Below are 26,938 nucleotides of genomic sequence, written 5' to 3'. Positions count from 1 at the left end.
TGATCTGGCTTTTAGCGAGTTTTCCTAAAGATGGAGCCAAATGATGTCATTGGAAAGATTCCAACTGATATCAGTCGATTTCAAGCTTTGCATGGACCCCAAGATGCTGACTAAAATGAAATCATCCATTCATGGGTTTGTTAAGTAAAATACTTCAAACGTTTACAATGTCTTTATATATGTGTTATTTAGGTGATGACCTGAAAAAACCATGTCTGAGGTTCAGGGAACGGTCGAGTTTTCTGTGGAGCTACACAAATTCCATAATGTGGACCTCTTCCAGAGGGGGTGAGTTCATGTTTCCATTAATATGCAGCTGACAGCAGAGGAGCAGCCTACAGAAAAGAGTTAAATTGCAAAACAGGTTCTTTTCTGCCAAGTGCAGTTATATTTCATGCAATCTCCAGGGCAGAGAAGGATGTCATTGGGCTTTCATTGCTGTCAAGGAAGATCAATGTACATTACTTTCACTATAAACTCAGACTGACTGACTTGTTTTTGCAATACAATGTTGTTATGCTCCAAATTATTTTAAGCTCTTGTTCAGATATAAGTACAATGGCTGTTTTAAATGCTTCTGGACTGATTTTGAGTCTCTGTGGTAAATGATTGCTGCATTGAATTATAATGCAAACAATTTCATTTTAGGGCCATAAATCCAATGACTACATTCTTTTAATGAAAGTTAGCTGAATCCCACCATTTCAGAAGGGAAAATGAATACTCATATTTGTCTAAAGCTCTGCTTCTGGTGGCCACACTGATTTTTCACATCTCCATAAATTAGAAGATGTACAGCTTTGGTCTAGTTAAACTTTTGCCTCAATTATTTTTGCACCAGTCTTCCTAGTAGGTTTTTAAAACCCTGATGGCTATGAAGAAGCCTGACCAGGTGTGAATTGTTGCTCAGCTTGCATATTGCACCCCACAGGTATTCTTCAGAAAAAAAAAAAAATAAACAAAGAAGCACTTTTGGGAGAGACCAGGACACTCAGATCAAAAGAATGCACTTCATGGAAAACAGTGGGTCTAGAGGAATACTATTTTCTTTCACCTACCACAACTGTTGTTTACAGAGCATTAAATATTCTCTTTCAAGCCTTAGCTTGGCACTGGGGTGGTTCACAGCTGATTTGTCTGTCTCAAGCACCATTTCCCCCAGAAAAACCAGGGAATTATTTCAGGTATTGGGATGGAGATTAGGTAGAGCTGTTTCCATCAGTATAGAAGCATTTTGTTATTTGATTTACTTTGATGAACTGTGTGGGAAAAATGCTGGGAACTTGAATGAAGGAAACACAGCTTTATTTGGTTTTAACAGCTGGCATCTGTCATTCTGTTGCTCCCTCCAAGAGAATATCCACCAAGTTTATGTTAGAGAGTATTCTGACTATGTCAAATACTGGTGTCAAACTGAAAAAGAAACCTCTATGCTTGAGCTGTTTGGTTTATCCAAGCTATTAAAAAAATCTCATGCGCATTCTGGTCCTTATGATAACAGAAGGAAAATCTAACTATGGATTTTTTTTCCCCCTTGGTTTCTGGTGATCACTGTAATGTCTTTGATCTTCCTCACAACTGAAAATCCACTCCCATCTGTGGGCTGTGTGACTTTTTGGACTTAGACAAAAGGATGTTCAGAGGTTAGCCAGGAATCTTTCCATGTTCCAGTGTGATGACCTGCCTATTTTTTTTCTTGTATTGGTCTGATTTTGCATTCAATCACTTCTGTAAAATGCTTTCCTTGGCTTTGACAGTCAGATCAAATCTCTGGTGTGGGGGTAAGCCTAGCACTAACACAGATAATATATTCAGCTGTCACGCTAATGAGTTCCTAATTACCTTTGCTTTTTTCCCCACTGGTACTTACCTTGCTTTACTGATTAGTATTCCAAACACATGATACTATAGGTTATACTGCATTAAGTTGTTTGCAATAATTTTTGTTTCAGTGTATCCTGCACAATATTACATTTGCTTTCCTTCCATCGTTTTAACCCTTGAATTTCCAGCAAAACCCTTGTGTCTCATATTTGCTGGTCACCATCCTCTGGCTGACTTCATCTGCTCAGCCCTTTCACTGTAGCATGAACATGTGAAAAGAAGGAGTGGTTGAATTTGCCAAATTCCATTTTAACTTGGGGACACTTTTAATTTTGACATTTTTATATTGCCATTGTTGATATTGGCTATAGACATCTGAGATATCTTGGATTTACATGGTCTCCACAGATGAGAGTGTGAAAGAATTGAGAATGATGTGTATTTTCTATTTAACTAACATTTTTCTTCTCTGAGTGACTTGTAAATTGAATCAATATCATTCTGTCCTGATGAAGGTCAGAAAGGTGATTTATGAAGTGTTGTCTATCAGAAAAGCAGAGAAATTGAAATTCATCTTATTTTCTGTGGGAACCCAACATGCTGTGGTTTTTTTTTACCTCAAAAGCATGAACAAAAATGAAGAGCCTTAATAATAATTTATAGAATCTATTTTTTCCTCCTAATATATTGGTACAAAAACAAAACAAAATATTCATAATAAAAACCCTGAATATGCCCACAAATACAAATAGTCTTACTCCTGTATGCCTAACTGACAAGGCTGAAATTTCTGATTTGGAACTTGGCAGCTTTATAAATAAGGGCAATATTTCCCAAACCACTCAGTCTTGGCTCACAGTCCTTCTGAAAGCATTGCCCTTTGGGAGAGTGTGGCTGTGCCAACCACGAGTCTTTTCAAGAAGAGCACTCCACTCAAATAAAGGAATGAATAAATCAAGATGATTTAGGAAGAATCAGCCCTTCTGGAACCATTGGGTGACAGTTAATCAAGCTTGATTAAGGACATGATCTGCTGTCCATAAGTCACAAAGTGCTTTAAAGTGTTAGGCTGCTGGTAATGGCCCTGTTCTATTTTTGATTTTACTGAATGCTATTTTGAAATCTATATGCATGCACAGCCAGTTGTCACTTCTACTCCCCATGAGAAATGGAAGCTCCTTAAACTATTTGAACTACAACTTGTGCTATTTGAATAATGTTTCTTTACCTGTATGAATAGTTATACAAAAATCAGGACTTTTTTTTTTGATGAAAATTTGTCATGATTTTATGTTTTTGGCAAATGTATATCAGGAACAGTCAGTAAATTATGTGTTGCAGTTAGTTTGGTCAGTTACTGTTAAATATATCTTCTTCTGCAGCGCAAATATAACCGTGTCAGTATTTATAGACATCAAAGGTTAAATGCTGTAGGTGCTGCTACAGGGGAAGAAAACCTTTTTTTTTGGTCAAACCAAAGGATTTTCAATGCTGCTTGATGCCAGAGTTCTAAAGGTTGAGAAATAAGTAATGCAATTTCTGGAAGGAAAAACATTTTTGAGCTTTCCATCTTTAATTCTTTCTATCATGTGCTGCTTAATAACTGGTGACATTTTCTCTAGTGAAATTAGCTAACTGATTCTGATTTTCCTTAATAGAGTAGGAAATAAAATTATCCCTGACTGCCGGAGATCAATTAATTGATTTGTCTGGTTCTGTCAGAAGCAATCCTTCTGCACCTTTTTTTCTTAAAGCTTTTCAAAATCTATTTGACTGAGGAAAAAAAAAATAACTCCACAATTACTGCATCCACAGGGTGAGTAATATTTGGAGTTTGTGAGGAAAGAGAGGGCACAAAGAAGCTGAAATAGTGACTGAGCTGTGGTAGGATTCTGGCAATGATGTATTATAAAACTAGGACCAAGGTAAGCAACTGGTCACTGATCACAGGGCTGAATCCACTGCTTATGAGTCTTCTCAATCCTCAAATTCCAGGCTGCAATTTGTAAGTGTCTGACACTTACATGGGTGGTTTTTGTATGTGAGGGGTGGTGGTGATTAAAAATGAGTGGAAAAATGAAGTCCGGTTTCTTCTAAAATGAAGGCACCATTGCCCTGGAGAAAAGATGAGTGGTTTCAGAGCTTGCAAAACCCTACAAGGACCGGACCAGGGATCAATAGCATTCAGAGCTGCTGGAAAGAAGGCCCTCTGACTTAATAGGCTAAGCTTTTGAGTGGCAAAACATCCCTGTTAACTACCAGATGGACACCTGGGCTTCAGTGTACTTAGGCATGAAGTCATTCCTTTAGGGACAAAATGCAGCAGCTCCTTTTCCCAACAAACTGGGGTTCAGCAATCCTCCCTCATCAGATGAGTACCTGAAAAATAGACATTTTGTTCAGAGCTTCAGACCTTATTACTCAGAGCCTTTGAGGGACAATGTCAGAATATATATATCATCATATAGTTTGAAAGTGTAGGACATAAGTAAATCTTGTTACTTTGTTCATAAAAATATGCATTTCTTCAGACTTCTCACCTGTAATGAAATACCAATCACTTTTTGGACTGTAAATCTGTCATTTTGAAAATACTTACCTAGTGCATTTATGATGCATGAATTCTCTTTATTATAAATGAAAAAAAGGGGAGGAAAATAAAAGGAAGAGGGCTTATAAGTGTTGTAAAGTGATAAAAGTGATACCTTTTTAGAATAATGAGTGCTGTCCCTTGGAACAGATGCATTGACAGAACTGACTTTTTTCTTGCCATGATGACAGTATTTTCACTTTAAGACAGCATCCAATATTCTTAAAAAAAAAGAAAAAAAGAAAAAAAAAAGGCATAAAAAAGAGAAAGCATAAAACCCCTCAGGAGTCAGCCATGGTCATGCAGTGATATTTGAGAACCTGCTGCACTGAACTGACAAGATGGAGCTTAGTTTGGCACAAATCTAAAGTCAAAAAGTAGCTGCAGTGCAGGTGTGCATGAAGCTAAAGGTCAGTGTCCTGAAGTGTAGCAAATGGCAACTTCATGAAAATCATGATTGATGGGTTATTGCCATGACAGCTGGTGAAGACCATTTTCTCATTTGGTTAATGAGTATAGTCAGCTTTAATTTCTAGGCACTCTGTGTCTGCTGAAGAGAGCTGGGGAGTCCTGTGCCAGTGGTAGGGGGGAAACACTGAAAATAAATGGAGTGGAGCCTCAGAGGTGAGGCTGTTCTGCAGGGGAAGAGCAGCATCTCAGCAAACTCCACTGACAGGTAATTGATTGGTCAGTGGAAAGTAGGGTGCTTTTGTATCTGGAAATTATCTTTCTCCTTCAAATGAGCAATACTTTGGTTTACCCAACCCTAAATACATTAGGTAGCTGTTCTGTGTCACTTGGTCACCTACAGACAACTGAGTTAGAGGCCAGCTTCACCTCTCCTAAGAAGTTGTCTAACCAATGCAGTATCACAGAATTAGTACAAATTCAGAAATAAAGGGCCTGCCTGGATAGACACTGCTCAAGGCCTTGAGATAATGCTTTACATGCTGGTTTGTGATTGTTTCCCACACTCTGTTCCGAGCAATCATTAACACAGAGTAAAAACCAGGCCTGTGCAATGTCAGAGAGAAAATTCTGGACAACACAGTGACTTGGAACAAACACATGTTGGAGAGCCCAGAAATGTTACAGCAATTTGAGAGCTTCTGAGAACTCCAAATGTCGTCTTGCCATTCCTCTACCCATATGGTCCCCCCTCACCACTTGTTCTGCTCCCATTTGGCACCCATGTCACACAACATGAGCTGACTGAGTCATATGTTGAGAAAGAATGTGCTCAGTTTGCTTCAGCCACCCCTCACACATGGGATAGCAACTGTTTCTCTCTTGGTCATGAACACTAGTGTGATAACTAGTCATTAAAACAGCTTACTTAAAAGTGCACACTGCACAACATTCAGCAAATTGGTCTTTATTCATAGGCACAGCAGAGGAAAAAAATTAAGTGTGTTCTAGGGAATCAATGCATTCTGTTCCTATCTCTCTTTCTGATCCAGGTCTTGTTAGGATAGTCTGGTTTTCCCCACCTGCAGAAAATAAACAACTGGGACTTAAGAAAGACATTTTGAAGGTTCAGTAAATGCTGAAATTGCAAAGCAATTTCTGATCCAAAGATAAAAGGTGGTGATAGTTACAGAGAGAACAGTTTGGTATAGATGCTCTGGCATCCAGGTGGAAAGCTTTGTACACACCAGGAAAATTCATAAATCAAAGGTAAGGATACAGACAGAGAAGGCATTCTGCTTGCTCCTGGAAGACAAACATTAAAATATATCATATAGACAGTGCTAGCCAAGAGGAATGTCATGCAAACAGATGGGATCTACTCTCCTAGGAAATAAAATGCAAGCTGTGATGTTAGATTAAAGTCTTGGGGAAAAAATAGAGTTAAAAAGAGGAGAAAAAACCAAAATGAAACTTCTGGGATTTAGCCAGCTTTTAATGCTCATTAGCCATTAACCTGGAAGACAGTTCATTCTATCATCTGTAACATTAAAAATTGACTACTATAAGATTTTCTTCAAAGCTCTTGATGTTTAATTTGGCACTGCCTTTCCTATTTTTATGAGTTCAATTCATAAAAAAATATATTTCTATAAGCAGAGATCTTAAATTTAAAGTGTCATCCCCTAGAGTATCACCAAGTGACTTTGATCCCCCTTGAGTTCTGCTAATCAAATGTATTAATCTAACGAACTACAGGCATGTCTTTGAGGTGCATTTCTACTTGAACCAATAGATTTTATACAAAAAAGTAGCTTCTCTTTGTTCATAGGTCTTTTAGAAGTAGCTGTGATCTTCATTGATGCACTTGGATCTAAATGTTTTACCCTCTGTCTCCCCAGTGAATTGATGGCAGAAGCCCCATAAATTCTTACAGCCATTGTCTCTTTAAGGGCAGCATTGAAAATTGAGCTCCTCCAGGATGTGACACACTTGTTGAGGAACTGCACAGAGTGACATCAAGACTTAAGTCATAGAGCATTGCATACTGCTGAAAAAAGCCAATTTTATTAGAACAGAACCCAATGTTATTAGCAAACCACATTACTCAGCTAAAATCACATCTAAGTGATAATCAAGTCAACCTGTTTTGTGCTGTAAGCTAAAAGGTGAACAACTGGAGACCATCATCCTGATGATAAATCACTAAAACAATGTTTACTTAATGGGCTAAAACTGAATGCAGAAAGAAGTTGTAGAGCTTCTGTGTTGTTTCTGTGCTGAGGAAGACTTTGGTCATACTCATCCTAGAGTCAGGGAATTGTTCATGCTGGAAGGGAACTTCTGTGATCTTCAACTCAATACCTGCTTAAAGCAGGAATTATTGAATTCCAACCAAATTACTCAAGGCCATGTCCAGTCTCATCTTGAAAACTTCTAAGGACAGAGATTCCCCAGACTCTGCACAGCAAATTTCAGAGCTTGAGTATAATCAAAGGATTTTACTTTCTCCCTTGCAAGGACCAATGTGATAACAAATTCCAAATACAGGTAACTTCAGCTGCCTCTATTAGCTGTTGTTTGCAGTGTGCTTTGGAGAGGAAAAGTGCCAGAAGAACTAAAAACACCACAATCACCCTCACACGAAAACTTGGAGAATGAATTCTCATTCCCTAAAAAATTATACTCAAAGAACACAGTGGGTTTTTTGAAGCTTTTCATAGTTATATTATTACCAGACCTTCTCATTCACTCATGTCTGGCACTCTCTGTTGTTAAGAATAATTGCCCTGACACAGGCTGTGCTGATGCCATGTTCCTGGCTTGTTCTAGTTAAAATCAGTGCTTTAAAACTGTGTCACTTCACTTGTTCTTAAGTAATAAAATGTTGCAGCACATACACATAAATCCTTTCACAAGCCCGAGGGCTTAGGCTTCCTTGCACAGCTTACACTGCTGAGAGCTAAGTGATTCCCAGCAGCAGACATGGGCCCATCTGTAACTCTCTGAGCTAGGAACTCTAGTCAACATCTCAGGTATAGTTTTGTGTAAATATAAATCATGTAAGGTGAGACTGAAGCTACTTTCTGACATAATTCACTCAGAAAGTCATCATGGCAACAAGGTAAATGTCACTTGAACTGTGGTGATGTTTGCTTTCTGCAGAGGAGACAGTATGTAGATGTTAAAGGGCAAAGGTTTAAGTTTTGGCCTGCCAAATGCAACATTTATGCCCCAGCTTGGGGCTTTTTGATTTTTTTTTTATGTAAGGGCTTGCAAAGAACACACTTCCATTCCACTTCTCTATCACTGATTGACAGCAGTGAATTGTTTAATAAGTGAATGGAACCTGGATTTAGTATTTTTGAAATGCATTTTTTTAACTGTTACATATCTAATTGTTTTTGGAGTTTTGGGGTACAACCTGCCATGCAGTAGCAACTGTGAGCATTCAAAGATTTATTGTAAATAGTACAAAATTTTCTTGTCAAATTGCCTCACTCCAGGAAATATGGCTTTAAAAGAAAGGGGAAGGATGGGCATATAAAACATAGACATTATCAAAGACTCAACTACAAACTTTTTAGTTAAAAACATGTACATAAACATGCACATAAATACACCAGGTGAAAAGCTTCTGTTTTTTTTCATTCCCATTCTGTATGAGATTTTTATATGATACTCATCACCAACATCTGAGTAGCACTCAGAAGTGTTAGATGAAGGAAAAAGCCCACACCAGTATTTTCTCTCCCTGTTATGTCCACATTATTTTCAGAGAGGAGGCACTGGCTTATGTCCAGGATATGTGGTTTACCTCTATTTTCCTGTCCCATATTTGAAGCAATCCTGTCCCTTGGCAATCCTGTTCATACAATTCATTGCACTTTTGTAAGGTGCATTTTAATGTAACTAAAGCTGAAATAAGTATCTGAATGTTGCTATTTGTTGGAATGAGTAGTGAGTTTGGGAAATTACCTGAGGTGGGCTTGAATGACCTTTTAGCTCATCAACTATTATCTACAAACATGGGAGTAATAATAATATCTCAGAAGATTGTTCTTTATAGGGTGCAATTACAAATGCTCAGATGCTGTGATAGTAGAAAATATAACTGTGTATGGCAAAGGTTTGTTCTGACTTTCATTTATCAGATATCTTTTTGTTCAGCTGAAAATATCTCAAAGTCAAATTTTAATAATATCTTATCTAATATCTTATCTTGTCTAATATCTATCTAATATATTACCTAATAGCTTATCTAATATCTTACCTAATATCTTATCATTTATCATTTATCTTTGTGTTCAGCTGAAAATATCCCAAAGTCTAATTTTCAGAATGGAAAACTGCATACAATCTCTTGATCAGATTCTTTTAAGATGGCTTGTGCCATCAACTCAAAATAATTATTCTTTTTTAGACACATAATCTTTTAGAGTTTCCTTCCTGTATTAACTGGTTTTGGAACTGTTTAAACCTATGGATGTAATTAAGCTATATGGTGTATATGCTGCAGACAGGGTGCACTCAAGATGCAATGACAAACCCAGTTGTCCTTTGTCCTTCATTAATGGAGTTCAGTATATTGTGTGTCTGGATGGGAAGATCTCTTTTAGCACTTTAATTACTTAATGTGCTTGCTGCAACAAAAGTACATTAACAAACACTAATCAATTTCTTCCATCAATCCACGTCCACTTTGTTACAGTGGAACATTAATTCATTTGTGGGGATAACATCTGCCAATAAAAGGTATTACAAATAAAATGCAACTGAAAAATGAACTGTTGTTTAGTAATCTCTTGTTCCTGTTTGGCTATGCATGATAAATCTTTTTAAGGATGTCTGGCAAAAAATGAGAAGTCAGTTTAAAATGTGACTGTTTGAAGTGTTGTCTGCAACCAAAACCCACCACAAATACTGAGAAAGCTGTGGATTTTTAATTGATTTTGTAATTTTTTGTTGACCTGCTTAAAGTAATCTCTTTGGTTTAGCTATTTCCAGGACCCACATATCCTCCTCACAAGATAAACTCTGTGAAGCAGTGGAAACAGATAAGTTGATGCAATAGACCCACTAGAGCTTGAGGAAAGGACAGGGCGAGAAGATTCTCAGAGAGGAACAGCCCTGGGTAGCTCAATCACTTAAAAATTTATAAAGAAAATGCAAAATCATAAAATGGTTTGGGACTTTCAAGCTCATCTATTTGCAACTGCCCTGCCATGTACAGGGACACCTTCCACTAGACCAGGTTGCTCGAATCCTGGACTTGGACACTTCTAGGGATGGGGCATCCACAGTTTCTCTGGGCAACCTGTGCCAGGGCTTCACCACCCTCTAAGTGAAGAATTTCTTCATAATACCTAATCTAAACCTCTCCTCTTTAGTTTAAAGTCTCATATCCTGTCACTATCTGCTGGTGTGTAAAATCCCTCACTCTCTTATAAGCCCCCTTTAGGTTCTGAAGGCTGCAAAGAGATCTCCTGGAGCTTTGTCTTCTCAAGGCTGAACAATTTCTATTCTATCATATTGCCAGTAAAACAACATTAAAATTTCCTCCTATTCTCAGGTCCTAATGCTTCCCTCATTGGAAGCAATGCTGGATTATTCTTGATGTGCTGCTCTCCTTCAGGACTCTGCAGAACTTAGATGATGGTCAAGCCTCTTAGGATGGTCCAATCCCAAGATAAGCCTGGTGGCAGATAATATCATTTATTTTTAAAGATTGTTTCCTAGCCAAATTAGCAAGGTACAAAATCCACTGAGTTCAGGCACTGAAAAATTAAGGATAGTAGAGAAACTGTTAAAGGGAGCCAGTGAGATTTTCATTCTCTAAGGTGGATGGCAAATCCATAAATGACCTGGATGGACAGATTGACTGAACCCTCACTGTGTTGGCTGAGGAATTCAAGGTGATGGTGAGGTGGAGATGTCAGGAGGGACCTGGACAGGCTGGAACAGCAGGCAACAGCAACTGTGTGAAGTTTGGCAGGGTCCTAGCCCTGGGATGACATAACCAAAGACCTGACCTCTGAGGAATGACAGGAGATCTCTTCTGACTGAAGGTTTCATCTCCCTGGAGAGGAGAAGGCTCAGGGGGGATCTCCTCACAGTGTCTCAATTAGTATTCCAGGTTAACTGTGGAGAGGACACACTGTCTCTTTATGAGGAGCCACATGGAAAAGACAAAAGGCAATTTACACCAGAAAAGGTTTCATCCCTGAGAAGAAAGAAGTTTTTTCAGAGAGAATAATCATTCACTGGAACAACCTCAGGGGTTGGGTCATTGTAGAGTCCCCATCTCTGGAGGTTTTCTAGATGTGACTGGTCTAGAAAAGGCTGCTGGATGATTTCCTGGCTTCCATTCCCATGAAAGGCTGAACTGGATTATCTTTTGAGGTCACTTCCATTCTAGGCTATTCTATGACTCTGTGACTCTATGGAGAGAGTTTTTCTATGGATCCTGGTAGAAGATAAGTGTGGGTTTTACTTCTGGCTGTTTTGGAAATAAGCTCCCCTCATACCAAGAGCAGATTAGCAAACATCTTGGAGGCTTTACTGCTGCAAAGATAAGTGGCTGCAAACTCTTGGTGTTTCCAGAGTTTGGTGGCAGCTCAGGTGGATACATCATCATTTGTCTCTGCTGCTGTGTTGTTCAGTATTGCTCTGATTCTATTTTTTCATCTGTGAATAATTTCTTCTGGGACAAAATTTCTGAAACACAAGGTTTTGTGAATTCTTGTATTATTAATATTAATATTTTTGGGATTAGCTCAAGATGAGATCAGAGCTTGAGAAGAGGGGACAGATTCATGGTACAATTGGGAATGAAAACTCTTTTCACCTCTCTGTATAGATTTTCTGTAAAGGACTGAGGACTCATATTGACAAAAAAACATTGTGAAGAGATTTCGGTGTAGTTGTTAATGCTGAATCCATTCTGCAGAAAATGGGATTTCCGTCTCTAGAGCTGTCAGGCTTGTGCCAGCACTGAGTGTGCTTTTAGAAGAGAGTATTCATCCTCGGTAGAGGGGGAAGTGTCCCTTCAATGCTGCCAGCACTTCAATGACAAACATGGGTGAATTGGTAAAATCCCACATTTAGCAATGAGTTTTGTTTGAGTGAGTGGGTAGATATAGAGATGACCCATTTCTTGAGAAAGGTTAGGAAAGGAAATGTGATGCAGATATATTATCACAAATCTGTTTCTTGAAGCTATTTTTTGGAAAATAAAATATGGAGGGTTCCTGTGCAGGAGCTGGAAGCAGGGACAGCAGGGAGGGGCTCTGTGGGGGAAGGAGGAGCTGGGAAGGAAGGAGCAAGGTTGAAACTGGGAAAAAGGCAGGAAGAGCAGTCGGGAATCAAAGAATATGGCTGGCTCAGTCTCAAAAAAAAAAAAAAAAAACCAAACCAAAAAAGGAGTTTATGTAGGGAAAAAGGTTTATTTTTGTTTATCATCAGCCTACTCTGCTTTAAATATAAACAAATTATTTTACCCAAACCATGTCTGTTTTCCCTGTGATAGTAAGTGCTCTATCTTCATCTTGAGTCAAGAACATTTTTTTGTTTTCATTTCTCTTGCTGTTCTTTTGAGGCAGGGGAGTGAGGAAGTGGCAGCTGACCCAGGCCAAGCCAGAGCACCCAGGTCCATCTCCAGGTGTGCATTCCCTGACCAAAGCTGAGTGATGGTGGAAATCCTGTGCTTTTCCTGCATCTCTAACTGTCACTTCAGCTGTAACATCTCCTAATTTATACTGATCAAATTATCTCTATATGGTTCTATTTTTTTCTAACAAGGCTGCAAATCTCTCTTTTGTCACTACTGCTTCCTCTTCTGCCTCCAACAGTTCCTTCAGCACTTAATCAGAGCTGCCTTCTGTAGGTAGCCATGCTTTGTATCATCCAATTTAAACTGCAAGCAGACATCTGAATCTGGTTATTGTACTGTTGCTGTTGTAATCTTTCTTCATTTTCTTTTAATTCTCTTACCACTTTCTTAATTCTTTGTAGTTGTTGTTCCAACCAGCTTACAGTCTCTAAGACCTCATTACTTCTATTCTCCAGTTCTTCCATCTGTGCTACCAGTTTTCCTATTTCTTTGTCAGAGGCTGTAAATTCTTAATGGTTTTGTTCCTTTGCTAATAAAAACTTATTATATTCATCAATTCTTTATTTTATTTCTGCTTGCAAAAATTCTACCTCATATTCTGTAAGCATTCTAAAAGTCTTTGTTGTTACTCCTAAGTTTTAACTGTTCTTCCTATTCCTTAATTTCTTGCACCCCATTAAATTTTCCTTCTAAAAGCTAGTTTGTCCATCAATTGCCACTGTTTTTCAAGGACTGAAATTTGCTTTCTCAGACATACAGGCTCCAATAATTATTTAGCCAAGTCCTGGTTTCTGTGCAGTTGTTCTCCATGTTCTACATCCCATTTTATCATTTGAGAGGACAATCTCAAATTGTCCTTTCCTCCCTGACACTAAAGCTCTAATTTGTCCTTCACTAAACATTCTACTTCTAGTCCTAGAAAATAATTATAGCAGGAGCAGAGGTATTACAGTTTTGTGGCACATCACTTTCTTTTCTTATGGAGTTGTACAGGCTGTGTGAAACATCAAAAAATTATGTTTTGTACAAACATGTAATTTTTGCTCCTCATTCTATTCTGACACTGAAAAGTGTCCACATTTCCTAGTTGTTCTTTGAGTAGTTTTTTTTCTGATTTTGTATTGATTTTTTCTGATTCTGTACTGATTTTTTCAGATTCTGATTTCTGATTCTGGGGTTTTTAGTCTCAGAATAGGAAATGCTGTTTGTTTGTTTTTCAGTTTCATTATTTGTACATATATGACACAGACACATCAGTCTCTGTTTACATCTCACAAGGGTTACCCTCATAAATAAATCTGTCTGTCTGAATTAAGAACCTAATTTTGAGAAGAAATGGACCATTGCAATCCCTTTCTCTTTAATGGGAGGACATTGAGTTGTAATGAGTTCTAGGAATCAGGATCCAAAAGAGAGCAGGATTAAATTCCTCTCTGAAACTCACATGAGACATCTTAGAAAATGGCTGTTGATGTTCAAGGAGTGTCTGGATGATGCTCTCAGTCATGTGGATTAGTTTTAGTTAGTCCTATGAAAGACTTGGATTCAATGATTGCTTGAACCCAGTGATGGGTCCCTTCCAGCTTGAGATTTGTTATTATTCTTGTGAGTTGAATGAAAAAACAAACTCCCCTCATAACAAATAAAGCTGCATTTCAGCAGAAACCACTGAAGCAAAATTTCTGTTTTCTCACCTTAAGAATTGAATTGGACCCAGATAGAAATGCTGAATTTTGTATTTCTCTTTGCTGTGGTACTGATCAGCCACCCCTGGGCTCAGTTGCATGGAGTTCTGCATTCATTCCCTTGGGAATGTGCTGTGTGCTCTTGCCAGATGCTCCCACCTTGCTGATGCACCTGAGCAGAGCCCAGGCCTGACGTGCTGGGTCAGTGCTGGAAGGAGAGCCTGGGACCCCGAATTGCTTTGGGACAGAGGTGCCAGTGAGTGTGAATTCCCCTGGGCTCCAGCAAATGTCAGGCCTTGGTGGAGGCTCTTTCCAATTGCAGTAAGGTAATGCAGCTCCTCTTTTTGCTGAAGACTGAAATTGAGTCCAGTGATGTCAGATCAATACCAGAGCACTGTCTGTCTGGGATCAAGGACCTGGAGACCACCCTGCAATTGTGAGAGTTGCAGGCATAGCCATGAGACAAAACGGGTCTGAGACCACACAACTTCACCTATCTGCACGGCTTTGTTCCACCACAGCAAGTGGTCAGCCTGGTGTTTGAGCTGGCCAATTTAGTGACAGCAGAATTTAGGGATCTGCTGGATGAACTAAGTAAAGAGACTTGTCCTAGGATCGTGATTCATGGTGTGCCAGGTCACACTGCATCTCCACTGTGCTCACTTCCTTAAACCTGCTTCTTTTGGAATCTAATTCAGGGTCAGTGGCTAGAAGATACTCAGATTTTGTATTCATTTGGGTTTAGAAAATTATCAGGCTGTGAATAAAGTGAAAGTCTCTCCTTGGTCTGCTGGATTAGACATTGTGTCCCCAGTAGTTTGCATCTTTGTTTCAAGGTCACTTTGGCTTTCAAATTTCCGAGAAGTTCTGAGATGTGAAAAACAATTGTACAAGTTTTAAAGCAACAGCTTCTGAGAAGTCATTTCATGCCTATCATTTTCATTTTTCTCCTGTTTCCAGGAGAGGGATACAAAACAAAATGCAGCGTAAATAACCCCATCTCCAAACCTGTTTATCCATTTCACTCCACAAGCACAGAAGCACTTTAGAAATCTCATGAGACATGATGTTTGCCTTATTCAACTAAAAAAAATATATGTAATATAAGGGTTTGACTTCATCTTCAGGAATATTCCACTAATTTTATATATATTAAATAATTTTTAGATCTCTTCATTGCACCCAGAACAGGTGAGGGTTAATTCTCTCTCTCATATAATCAGAATGTTTTTCCAGGTGCTTCAGTTAGAAAAGCACAAAATCTCTCATCTTTAGCTCTTCATATGATATAAGAACAGATTGGAAAAGGTTACTACTTGAATGTGAGACTAAATTAAATTATGTTCTCAAGGTTTCCTATTGCTTTTGAGACAAGAATATAAGTGCTCCTATCCTTATTGGAGTCCTAATTTTTCTGCCCTTTCCTTTCACTGCCTTTCTTTTCCAATACTAAAGCACCTTTCTATCGTTTTACTCTTTATTCACCATTCTACTGCCCACTCCTCTTCACCCCTACCTTGCTATGATGACTGAAAGGGAAGTAAAGGGCAAATTGCTTTAAAAGGATGGATATGGGACTAAATAAAAGACAGCATTGTTACCTTGATGAGAATAAAAGGGCAAGAGCCCCTGAGGTGAGCATAAAAGGAGATGTAAAGAGAGCTGGTTGGTGTAATTGTCAGAGAGCTGCGGGGTTTCATGTGCTGGAGATTTTATGGCTTGTGGAATTGCAAGTTTCTGCAGAGGAGAGATGATCTGATGAAACTACAAGAAGCTGGATGCATAAAAACAATCAAGGTTGTGGCTTATCTGGCTCCAAATGAATCCTTGCCTGAAAAGCATCAAGTGCCAAGTGTAGGCTCTCCGTCAGTGATGCCCTGAAATACTTTAGTGGCTCTTCTGCCAGAAGTTGGGTAGATTTTTCTAATTATGCCCAGAGCACTGTGTTCTTGAGAACTTCCAGCCCTAAATCCTGGACTTAGGACATAAATATCCATCTTTGATCCAGGGATATGCTGAGCATCTTCTGAGGATATTGAGAGCCCATGTGTACTGCTTGCTTGGATGAGAAGGAATCACACCAAGCACCTCTCAAGTTTGCAGAACTAGGCAGCATCTGGTTTTAAAACAGCATTTTCTATCATAATAGAAATAAGAAAAAATAAAAAAAAGGTTGTCATACCTTTGCAATAGAACAATTTCATCTTAACTGCATGATGCAAACTCTTGGTAGGTGAAAAGTTTGCTTTCATGGACCCACTTTATCTTTTACTGAGAGACCAGTTTGTTACTGCACTTCAAGGAGGGTATGGATCACTCTCCCCACACGATTAATTTTAGATCTACCTTTATGAAAACCTAAAGAGCTTGAGAATAATACTGGGATGAGAATTGTAGAAACTTGATGTGATAAATGGTTGTGGAGCCTGATTTGGAGCACTGCAGCTGTGTTTGACTGACCTGCCCTGGCACAGCAGCAGCTCTGGGCATCACAGAGGGAATTGCCAGACAGAGCTGTCACTGTGTGTGCAACACTGAGGGTTGGAAAAGCCTTCCTCTCCTACCTCTAATAGCCTCCAAAGTGAGTGTAAGATTCCCTGGGCTGTCTGAAGTGTTCTTCCTATTTCCAGAAAGGTGAGAATAAAATGCTAATAGTGGTGATGACTTCTGTGAGCATCCACCTCCTGCCTGCTGCTAACTGCTGTGTCCCACACTCCTTTTTTTCTGGGCTATTCTAGAGCCTGCCAAAAGCCTGAGGTAGAGTTAGGTCAGAAAAGCTTCTTGAAATAATATTTAATTGAGAAATGTCTGGATTTTTTAGATATGTCTGAAATATTTTGTGGGTATATTGTAGGGCTTCCTCATGCATATTATACTTGCATATATAACAATGTGGTAATTTTGCTGATATGCTCCTCAGTCTGATTTATCTCTCTGATTCCAATCTTAGGTGTAAAATTATCACCTTTTTCCTTGCTCATTTGTTTGAATAGCCAAAGAACCCACCAAAATATTGATATACAAAATTGGGATGAATTTACACAGTACAGTTCTGTATGACTCATGCACTTTAGAAATCCACCAAATATTATTGACTCAGTTAGATATGTAACCTTAAACATTATCACCCCAAACAAGGAAAATTTTACATTGTTTTATGCAAACTTACAGAATTTTTGTGGCTATACCTCTGACCTGTTTCACTAAAGGGAAAAGAGAAACAATAGTCTGCTTGCCTTCCTTGCCCTGGTGTTCTCCCTATAATTCCACAATGGGTATTGCTTTTAAGTTGTTTTTTTCTGGGAATCAGCCTGGTGGTTGCAGATGTTTACTCTGTCCTGCATAAGCTTCTGGAATATCCATCAGGAAGCCTCAGATGGTAACACACTTGGCAATCCTCTGCTGGGGATCATCAGCACAGGACAGAAAGGTCTCTTAATGTTGTTAGAGAGAGAATGAGGTTTTTTACATCTGAAGACCTGGAGTTCAAAGCCCATCAAGTTAAGCCTTGCAATGAGATTTTGAGCTCTCCTCTATTGCTGTTTTCATGAAGACATCCATCTTTTTCCTTGCCTGTCAGGCTTTTAGGCTTTTTCTCTCTGACTCCCAAAACAGTGTGCTGCAGTCCTTGGCTCCCTGGAAGCAGTAATTCAATGGAGAAGATTTGCTGATTTCCAGGGGTTCCTGGAGGACACCTCCAACACTGGTCTGAGGAGCAGCTGGAGCTCCAGACTGACTCATGAGGCTCAGACACAGCTCGTTTGTTTGCTGGATGTATCAGCTTAAGGATTGTTTATTTAAATGCAGCCTAACCTGGGATGAGTTTTTCAGCCTTGGAGCTGTTCAGGTATAATTCAAGCCGGTGGAACTTGAACTTGTCTGGCTCCTGTGACACTGCTACTGAGCCAAAGGTTTTATTTCCGTGCTGCAGGGATGATCAGGGAGGAGCAGTCTGATCTGCCAGTGCTCCTGATGGGACTGATCTGCTTTGGTGGTATGAGGCATCAATATTATCTTACAAATTGCTTCTCTCGAACCAGTCAACCCTTCTTAACCTGAGTTTTACAGTGTCATTACAAGCCAATCACAGGGGAAGACAAGTAGAAGATCAGAGCTGAGATATTCTGGTATTAATGTGAGATGAGGAAGGAAAGGGAAGGATGGAGTCCAGAGCATCAATAACAGGGCTGGTACCACCCAGCTCTCTTTTGGTTTTGATGTAAATCCTCTAGAATTAGGAACTGCCCTGTGCTATGGTTAGATCCCTAGGGATGACGTGATGAGTTATCTGTAGCAAAACCATTTTATTACCCTAACATTAGGAGAGGAGGTCTGAGCACCTCAGTGTCATGAGACTGAGAGGTGTCAGCAGCTCTGTCCTGTGCAGGGGGAGGCAAGGGCAGGGACTGTGACCCAGCACATCTGTCAGTGCAGGGATTGTCACCCAGCACATCTGTCAGTGCAGCCAGGCTCCTGAGGAAGGCTGCAGAGCCAGGAGAGAGGAGAGTCAGTGCAGGTCAGCAGGGCTTAATGTGTGCCCAGCCACAGGAAAACAAAGGAGCCACTTGAATTGTTTAATTTTAAAGATTAGAAATTCACAAATAGCCAGTGAGGGTGAGGATGGCAAATTCATTGCTACTAGGATGACCCATGCAGTCTATCTTGCATGAGAGAAGGGACTTGGTGTAGTACGCGCTGCCTGCATAAATAAAATGGTACTGCAAATAAAAAGGATCCATGTCTTATAAATCATTTGGAAATTTACTGAGCTTCCCCTAAAACCAAATTGGCTTTTTCATTCCTGCTTCTGGAAGAAGCTCTTTTGATTTTTTTTTTACACAGTTTTGCTCCTTTGCCAGCTGCAGTTTTTACGTCTAAACTGGATTATTCATGGAGAGTTTATATGTGTTTGTTCTTGTGCCAATGTTGTACTTTCTTGTACCTCAGTCTTCTTTCTTCCTGATTATTTTCCTCCCAGTATATTTATAGATGGAGAGGGGATTTGATTGCTCTGTTTTGCTGAGTTAAGTGTACCAAGTTCCTTTAGTTCTTAAAATCAGCTTGCAGTTTCCTGATCTTTCCTTCACAGTGCCTGTACCACATTATCTGGCAATTTTCCATGCTGTCCCTACTTTACTGAAGTCTAAATAAGTTTTTCTGCACTGTTGTTCCATTTAAAAAAGGAAAAAAAAAACCAAAAACAAAAACCAACCACAAACCAGATGTTTACTCAAAAAGAGGCACTGCCTAGCCTAACTCTAATGAGCCAGACTCAGCCTAATTGAAGTAAAACAGGAATTGGCTGCAGTTTCTCATTTATTCCCTAATTATTTTTTTCCTTAAATCTACTGTAAAGCCTTATGCATTTCTGGGGCCACACTCAGGGAGCCAAGTGGTGTCCATTCCACTCCCCTTGCAAAATGTCTGTTCAGCTTCTGCTCTTTGCCAGCCCTTCTGTAACTTTATAGATTTATTGTATTTGTTGTAAGTCTGTATTACCAAGTGTCCAATTCACTTGCCACTTCTACCAAGGCTCTCTAAGAAAAATAGCTTGTTATTTTTGGAGGCAATATCTCATTTATCATTACTGTCAGCTCCATATCACTATCAGGCTGTGCTTTCCTACACATTTGTGGAGGAGGACCTCCTGTAAATATTTTGGTGGCCTTTGCAATGTCTCCCTCAGTCTGATTCTCCAGCTTTAAGTATAGATTTTGATCTCCACATCATGTTCTGTTCTTTTTAATTTTTATGGTCATGCTTCACATGATTTTGGAGAGGGTTGCTCAGCTGGGAAGAGATTAAGTTGTCTGTAGGATTTCTCCCCAAGCCTGAAATTCAGAGAGAGCCTCTCACACTGAGGGAGGAGCCATGTCCCTGGAATTGCCCCTTCCCAAGCAGCATCCCACCCTCAGGACTCTGCTGCTGCAGGCTCCACACAGTGAATGTTCCTCTCAGGTGAGAACAGATTATGCAGACTCTAGCAGAGCTGAGGAGAAAAAACTGATCCCTCTTTATCTTGAGGGGATTGGAAGAGTCTGGTGAGCATGACCAGACTCTGAGGCTACTCCTTGATAAGAATATTTAGAGCCAGCTGGAGATGGTTCGCTTTGTTTTGAGGAAAACAAGGCCCACTGTATGTGTGCGGTGTATACACAGGTGTACCTGTTGATTCTTAGCATGATTTATGTCATTTATAGCTCAGAGTACCTCACTGGAACTGATGAGTGGTCTTAGTACCCCAAAAAACCCATTTTCCTTCTGCCATCCTGTTAGAATCATAAAGGTTTTAGGTTGGAAGGGACCTTCAAGATCATCTTGTTCCAACCCCTTGCCAGGGCATAAACATCTTCCACTATCTCAGGTTGCTCAGGACCACATCCAACCTGGCCTTGAACATTTCAAGGGATGGGGCATCCACAGCTTCTCTGGGCAACCTGTGCCAGGGCCTCACCACCCTCTGAGTAAAGAATTTCTTCCTAATATCTAACTGAAATGTATTCTGTTCCAGTTTGAAGCCATTCCTCCGTGTCCTGTCCCTTAGCAGGGACTGGGCACAGTACTCAGTCCCTCAAGAGTGTGGGTTTTTTGTAAGCACTGAAAAAATGTTTTATTTATGCTCAAAATAACATGGCTTCATTTTATATGTTGGTCTCAGCATCACTCAGACTGGTACAACAAGAGGTGTGGCACAGTGGGATGGGGAAGTGGAGACATATCTCTGTTTGCTGCTGGAGAAATTGTGTGGGACTCTGCATCTTCCAGCGTATTTTATAGCATATTTGATTTCCTGTGTTTTGATCAGGACACCCCTCCTCACAATGCACAAGCTATTATGAGTAACATCCAACCTCTCAGTGTAAGAGCAAGAACCTTCATATTTTTGGTTTTGCTTGGTTATAAAGTCACTGTTTGGCAATTCCTCCCTGCTTGCAATGGCTTAGAGAAAGCTCTGTGGAGGAATGGATAATGTTTGCCTGTATAATGATTTAAAGATTGATATGTGGCTTAAAAATAGGAAAAAACCCAACCCAACAGCCAGCAAGAACACAACAGGTACTGGGTTTTATTACATTTCCTGTATGGAGGTTGCTTATTTTAATTGGACAATAAGCATTCTTGTGAATGCCTCAAATAAGGATGTCCTTTCTTTATATACTGATTGTGATATTTATCTCTGTTATTTATCTCCTCCGGAACTGTTACTGTCTTACATGAAATTCTCACTAAAAATATTTTCAGGAAAATTATTGTTTGGTTTTTTTAAATAATAAAATGATAAGTTGTGAGCACTAATATTTCTCTGTGATTTGTAATTCAATCTACCAGTTTGAGCCTTTAACATTCTCACTGCCATGTGTGGTTTTTACTATGAATATCCCTGAGATGTTGGGGGGATCTGAGGTGCTGTACATCTCTGTCCTCTGCCATTAATCCAACTGAGCACCTCGAGGTACAAATCTTTGCAATGCACCCATACGCACAACTGAACCAACAAAAAGGACATTTAGAAGCCTCTTATATCTTCTGACTAGAAGACCATTCTTCAAAGTCTTTCTTTAGAAATATGTAATATTTCTAATTCCATGATGATTTATACCAGAACTCCTTTATGCCATTATGTTATGAAGGCCAGACTTTTTGGCATTAGTTGTCAAATAATGTACAATAAATAATTTATTAATAATTGTTTATTGTGATTCTTTTCATTAAGAACTAAAACATGCTTGGTCACCTAAATAATATGAGTTACACTCTTGGCAATCCTCAATAGTGCAGAACTTGCTAGTCTCTGAATTCTCTTTATATCTGGACCTTCAGTCTCAGAGTCTGATCTTAGTCTGAGAGTTCCTTAGGTTTCTGTGAATTTGCTATGTATTTTTTACTTTGACCAGTTCAGTTTGGTGGGCACACAGGAAGACAGCTACTTGTGACCCCTACAACATCTCTGCCATCCAAATGAATTTACCAGAATTTAGGGGATGAATAAGGAAAGGTTTGAATTAGATGAAGACCTATTTCTTTTATGTCCTTGCACCTAGGTCCATTTGGCAAAGGACATAATGAATGTTGGAACTAACTTTGCTATAAAGTCACCAGTAGTTAAGTATCTTCATGTGGTTTTGATGTACAAGGCAGAGTTGCCTGGGCAATGAGGAAACAAATGTCTGCCCAGCATCCTCCAGGAGCTGAATGTCTCTAAGTCTGCTGAGAGATTTGACTGCATGGCCATCATTGCCCAGAAAGGTTTTGGATGCTAGAAGTGTTTGAGGACAGGTTGGATGGAGCTCTGAGGAACCTGCCCATGTCAAGGGGTGAATGAGATGGGCTTTAAGGTCCCTTCCAAAACCATTCCTTGATTCTATGATTCCATTATTTGAAAGTGTCACCCTAGGCACCTCTGCAGAATCTCCCCACCTTTAGGTGGCTTAATCAGAAGCACCAGGAACGCTGTTGGAAATCAATTTCCTACTGGAAATATTTAGGGCTGTGTGGGCTGTTTCTGAACATGAGACACACAATGAAGGAAGGGTGACATTCCCATAGTGTGGCAGGAGGTACCCAGTGTGACATTCCCTGGAGGAACTGCAGCCTGTGGAAGCATCTGCACTGGAGCAGGGAATGTGTGAAGAGGAGGGAGCAGCTGAGGGTTCCCTTTATGGACTGACACAAACCCCCATTCCATCCCCTGAGCTGCTTGGGAGGAGAGGAGTCTAAAATACTGAAGCCAAGCCCTGAAGAAGGGAATGGGCTGGAGAGAGGTTTTATTTTAATGTTTGGGTTAGTTTCTTTCTACCCAGTTGTGAATGAATTAAATTAATTTCCCAGAAGTTGAATCAATTTTGCCAGTGGCAATAACTGGTAAGCAATCTCCCTGTCTTTATCCCATCCTATTTTTCAGCCTATTTTCTCTTGCTGTTCTGTTGATGAGGGGGAGGGACAGCTCATGTGGTTGGCAATGTGGCTGTTAGCCAAGGATAACCCACCACAATTCTGAGCAGCAAAAATCTAAAAAAAAGTGGTCAGACAGTTATGGAATATTATTCTTTGGAGCTGATGTAGTAGAATGGGCACATGGTAAATCTTAAATATCTGCATATGGAGGAGTGTCCTGTTACACTAATGTGTAATATCATTTTAATACCCTGTTACTGGTATTTGGAAGTTATTAGACTTTGTAAGTAGTCCACACAGAGTATTTTTGTCAGTAAAAATTTGTATTGCATAAAACCATAATGAAAATTCAAAGGGCCTTAAGGCAAGTTTTGTACTTGCTTTAGAAAAAATTAGGATCAATACCATCAATTAAAAATGTCTGCATAGTGCAAGAACAGCATAATGGAGAGAATAGTCAGGTAGCTTTGATTGCTGTTATGTTTAACTAGATGCTGTGTGTATTTAAAATATGGACTGCTTTTATTTTCTTTTCTGAAAACTAGCATGTAAACAAGAATTTTCATGCCCAAGCTCTTGACTGAAACAGATAGCTAGAAATGTCAAAGGTTGTGCTGGAATTAGATCCCAGATGGGGAGAAGCTGCCAGCTGAAGCAGGTAGAGTAACATGGGCTTTCAGCTGTGAAGGACATGGAACATTTGCCTCTGGAATGGTACTTTTTTTGGTTTTGTTTTGTTTTCTCCCCATCAAACTCCTTTCTTCAGCTTTTAACCTCAGAAAGACAGATCTAGGTCATTCACTATTACACGCTTTGGAAAGATTTTATTGATAAGTGTGGCCTGGGATGTTGTAAACAGGAGTTCACAGTTAACTTGGTGTTTCCATAAAGTTACAGAATGGTTCAGGTTGGAAAAGACTTGCACTTGGAGGCTGGGACAAAAATCAGGCCAAAACTATCTGTAAACACCAATGGGTTAAAGGGCTTTGATTAAATCAAGAGACCAAAGGAGGGAAAATCCAGAGAAAGAGAGACTTTTCTAACACCAGCATGGTGCTAGAGCTGGTTGGTGGGAGGTCTGCAAAGAGGTAGAAGTATCCTGAGGTACAATATCCTGCACAGGGTACGGTACTGAACACTGCCTTGTATTCCTAATCCATGGAAGTGGTGGTGAAGGAAGACCAGGATGAGTTTTCCCTCTGTTTAGACTGAGCTCATATTCTGGGCACTGGAACAGGCTCCCCAGGGAAGTGGTGCCAGCACCTGCCAGAGTTCAAGAAGTGTTTGGACAATTCTCTCAGACACATGGAGGGATTTTTGGGGTGTCCTGTGCAGGGCCAGAAGTCGGCCTTGATGATCCTTGTGGGTCTTTTCCAATGCAGGGTAATCTATGATTCTATGTGTAATTTAGATCAGTGAAATTGCTGATGTTTTCTTTTTCTGTCTTCCTTCACCTAACGCAGGGTTCCCCTATGGGATAGAAAACAACCAGAATACAACTGGTTTAGATGTGATTAACAGAATCACAGAATGGCAGGGACCCCAGTGGGCCATCTGATCCAACCTCCCTGCTCATGCAGGGTCACACCAGAACACAGGATTGTGTCCAGACAGTTCTGGAAAATCTCCAGTGAGGGAGACTCCACACCCTCTCTGGGCAAATGATTAATGCTAACATCTTCTTTATTAGGTAGACTCACCATGGAACAGCAGAGTTATAACTATTATTCATAATATATGCAATAATATTCCTAGATATGAGATTAGCACTTTGGTTATCTTTCCACCAAAGTTTTTTTTGTTGTTTGTCTTGGCTTTGTTTTGTATTAATTTTTGTCACTCCTTGTGTAAAATTGGGGCATTTTATCATAGAAGTTTGTCCATGTCTCCTTCTCCTACAGGAGGCCAAGTGCTTTTCCACAATCTTGCTTCATTATTCACACATCAGGCCATTGTTTCCACTCTGCCTGTGTAAAATAGGCCCAGATTAAACCCACTTGAATTAAAGCTAAAAAGCAGAAGAAAAGATCCTGTACATGTCTGTTCTCTTGAGCCCTTTTGGGTGCAGATGCCCAGGGTGTGCTCTCACCCTGGAATTTCAGGATGGATCAAGAGGTCACTTCTCTAGCAGTAACTTTTCATTCTTTCTCTGCAGGTATTACCAGATAAGAGCTGGACTGAAGATCCCATCCAGGATCCCCCACAGGCTGTTTGCTACCATTGCAGGACAGACAGGTAAGCAGGTCCCAGAGGAATGTGACGTGACTGCAGGTGGGGTAGGATGGAGAAGGAAACTGTGTGAGGAACAGGCGAGCCTGGATTGAGATCCAAACCTCGTTTTCCCTAATGATCAGTATTGTTCATCTCTGTTTGGGTGAGGGTTTGTGTCTGGTATTGGGCTTGTGTCTGTCAGAAAAGCAGAGGAAATTCTCACAATCTGATCTGAAAGCATGTCTCTTCTATATGGTTCCTTGCTGACAATTTTCCAGTTTAATATTACTTAACATCTTTAAGGTTGTCTCTATGTTTTTTTAATAAATAAAAAAAAGTGTTGTTCCATTTGGAAGTTCAATTAAAAGGCAAAATTATTAGACAGGTCATATAAAACACAAATAATTATACCAAAATCTGAGAAAATCACCTAAAAAAAAAAAAAAAAAAAGAAATCCCAAATGCAAAAGCTGAATAAAGAAGTTTTCTTGAAAAATCAATGAATATATAAATAATTTAGTCTGGGTTTGGAAAAACGTCTTGTGAAAAATCCTCAAGGAAAAAAGTATTATTTTACAACAAATTCCACTGTAATTTGCCCTTAGCATATTCAGAATCCCCTGGAGTTCCTTAGATTTCTGGAAATATCCTCAAATTACCGCAGTATCTGGCATAAGTAATCTTAAACTAATGAAATAACCTCTTGTGAAGACAGCTAGAACTTCACTTTCTTGGGGCAAAAACCACTCAATAACAATCAATAAAAAAGCCAAACTACTTCTGTTCAGAATAAACTATGATTTATATTTACTTTTTAAAAAAATAATATTTTCTTCTTCCTCATACATCTGCAGCATCGAGAAAATAGTGAAGATTCTTTCACTTCTTCTGGAAACAACTCACGTAGACACATGGGCAGGGGAGAGGCGAGGCTGGCAGTGCAGTTACAGGATTAGCACTTGACTTTCTTGGTGCTAATGCAATCCAGACTGGGCTCTAATAGCTTTATAGGGCTAACATCAAGACAAGGGATATTTAAGCCATTAAAGCCTTAAACAGTTTCTCTTTGGCTATCTTTGCAAGTACTTCCTAATTGATTTCATAGATCTGCAAGAGAGCATTATTTAATGGGACTGAACTTAAAGGTACACAGGCCATAATGTGGGGTTTTTTTCATGCCACTGATCTCTCTCAGTATGTGGATACCTGGAATAAGGCTAATTCAATTTCTGTGCATGTTTCAATAAGACACTCCTATTAAAATAGCATTACAGCAAAACATGGGGGATATAAAATAGTGAATAAACTCCTACCTCACCAGCAAGAATGACTATAAAATAAGTGGAATTCATGAGTTCAGTTTAAAGGAAGTATTTTTAATCTTTCCCTTATTGGGTTTGTAGGATCTGTGAAAACTGAGAATATATTTTGGAAATGATTATGTAAATTCATAAAGTAAAATCTGTGAATTTATGCAGTAATAAAATATATAAAATATGTAAGCATACAAAATAAATAGGAGGCAGCATTTATCTTCTGATGCACATGGCTTTTTATTTTTATTAAATGTACAGGATTTACGATAAAACCTTGGGAACTGACAGCATTAGCAATGTTTGCCTCCCACTAGATGTTTTCAGCAGCAGAGGCAAAAACTGCCAAAGTTTACAATAATTCAGCAGAGGGAAAGCTGCAACCTGTGCTAGGCAGTCC

The 26,938-nt window shown here is 39.5% G+C and overlaps 1 protein-coding gene across 1 annotated transcript in view; it reads left to right on the top strand.

The window, feature by feature from the left end:
* The first annotated feature begins 211 nt into the window (after window positions 1–211).
* Window positions 212–26,938, top strand: part of FAM135B (family with sequence similarity 135 member B) — a 131,239-nt gene continuing 104,512 nt past the window's right edge. The window contains exons 1-2 of the mRNA XM_059478135.1: window positions 212–288; window positions 25,170–25,249. Coding sequence (XP_059334118.1) covers window positions 212–288; window positions 25,170–25,249 — 157 coding nt within the window. The remainder of the gene's footprint in view (window positions 289–25,169; window positions 25,250–26,938) is intronic.

The sequence above is a fragment of the Ammospiza nelsoni genome, chromosome 1, assembly GCF_027579445.1.
Source record: "Ammospiza nelsoni isolate bAmmNel1 chromosome 1, bAmmNel1.pri, whole genome shotgun sequence".
NCBI classification, from domain to species: domain Eukaryota; kingdom Metazoa; phylum Chordata; class Aves; order Passeriformes; family Passerellidae; genus Ammospiza; species Ammospiza nelsoni.
Note: the sequence above shows the minus strand (reverse complement) of the source record. Positions and strands in the feature narration are given on the sequence as shown.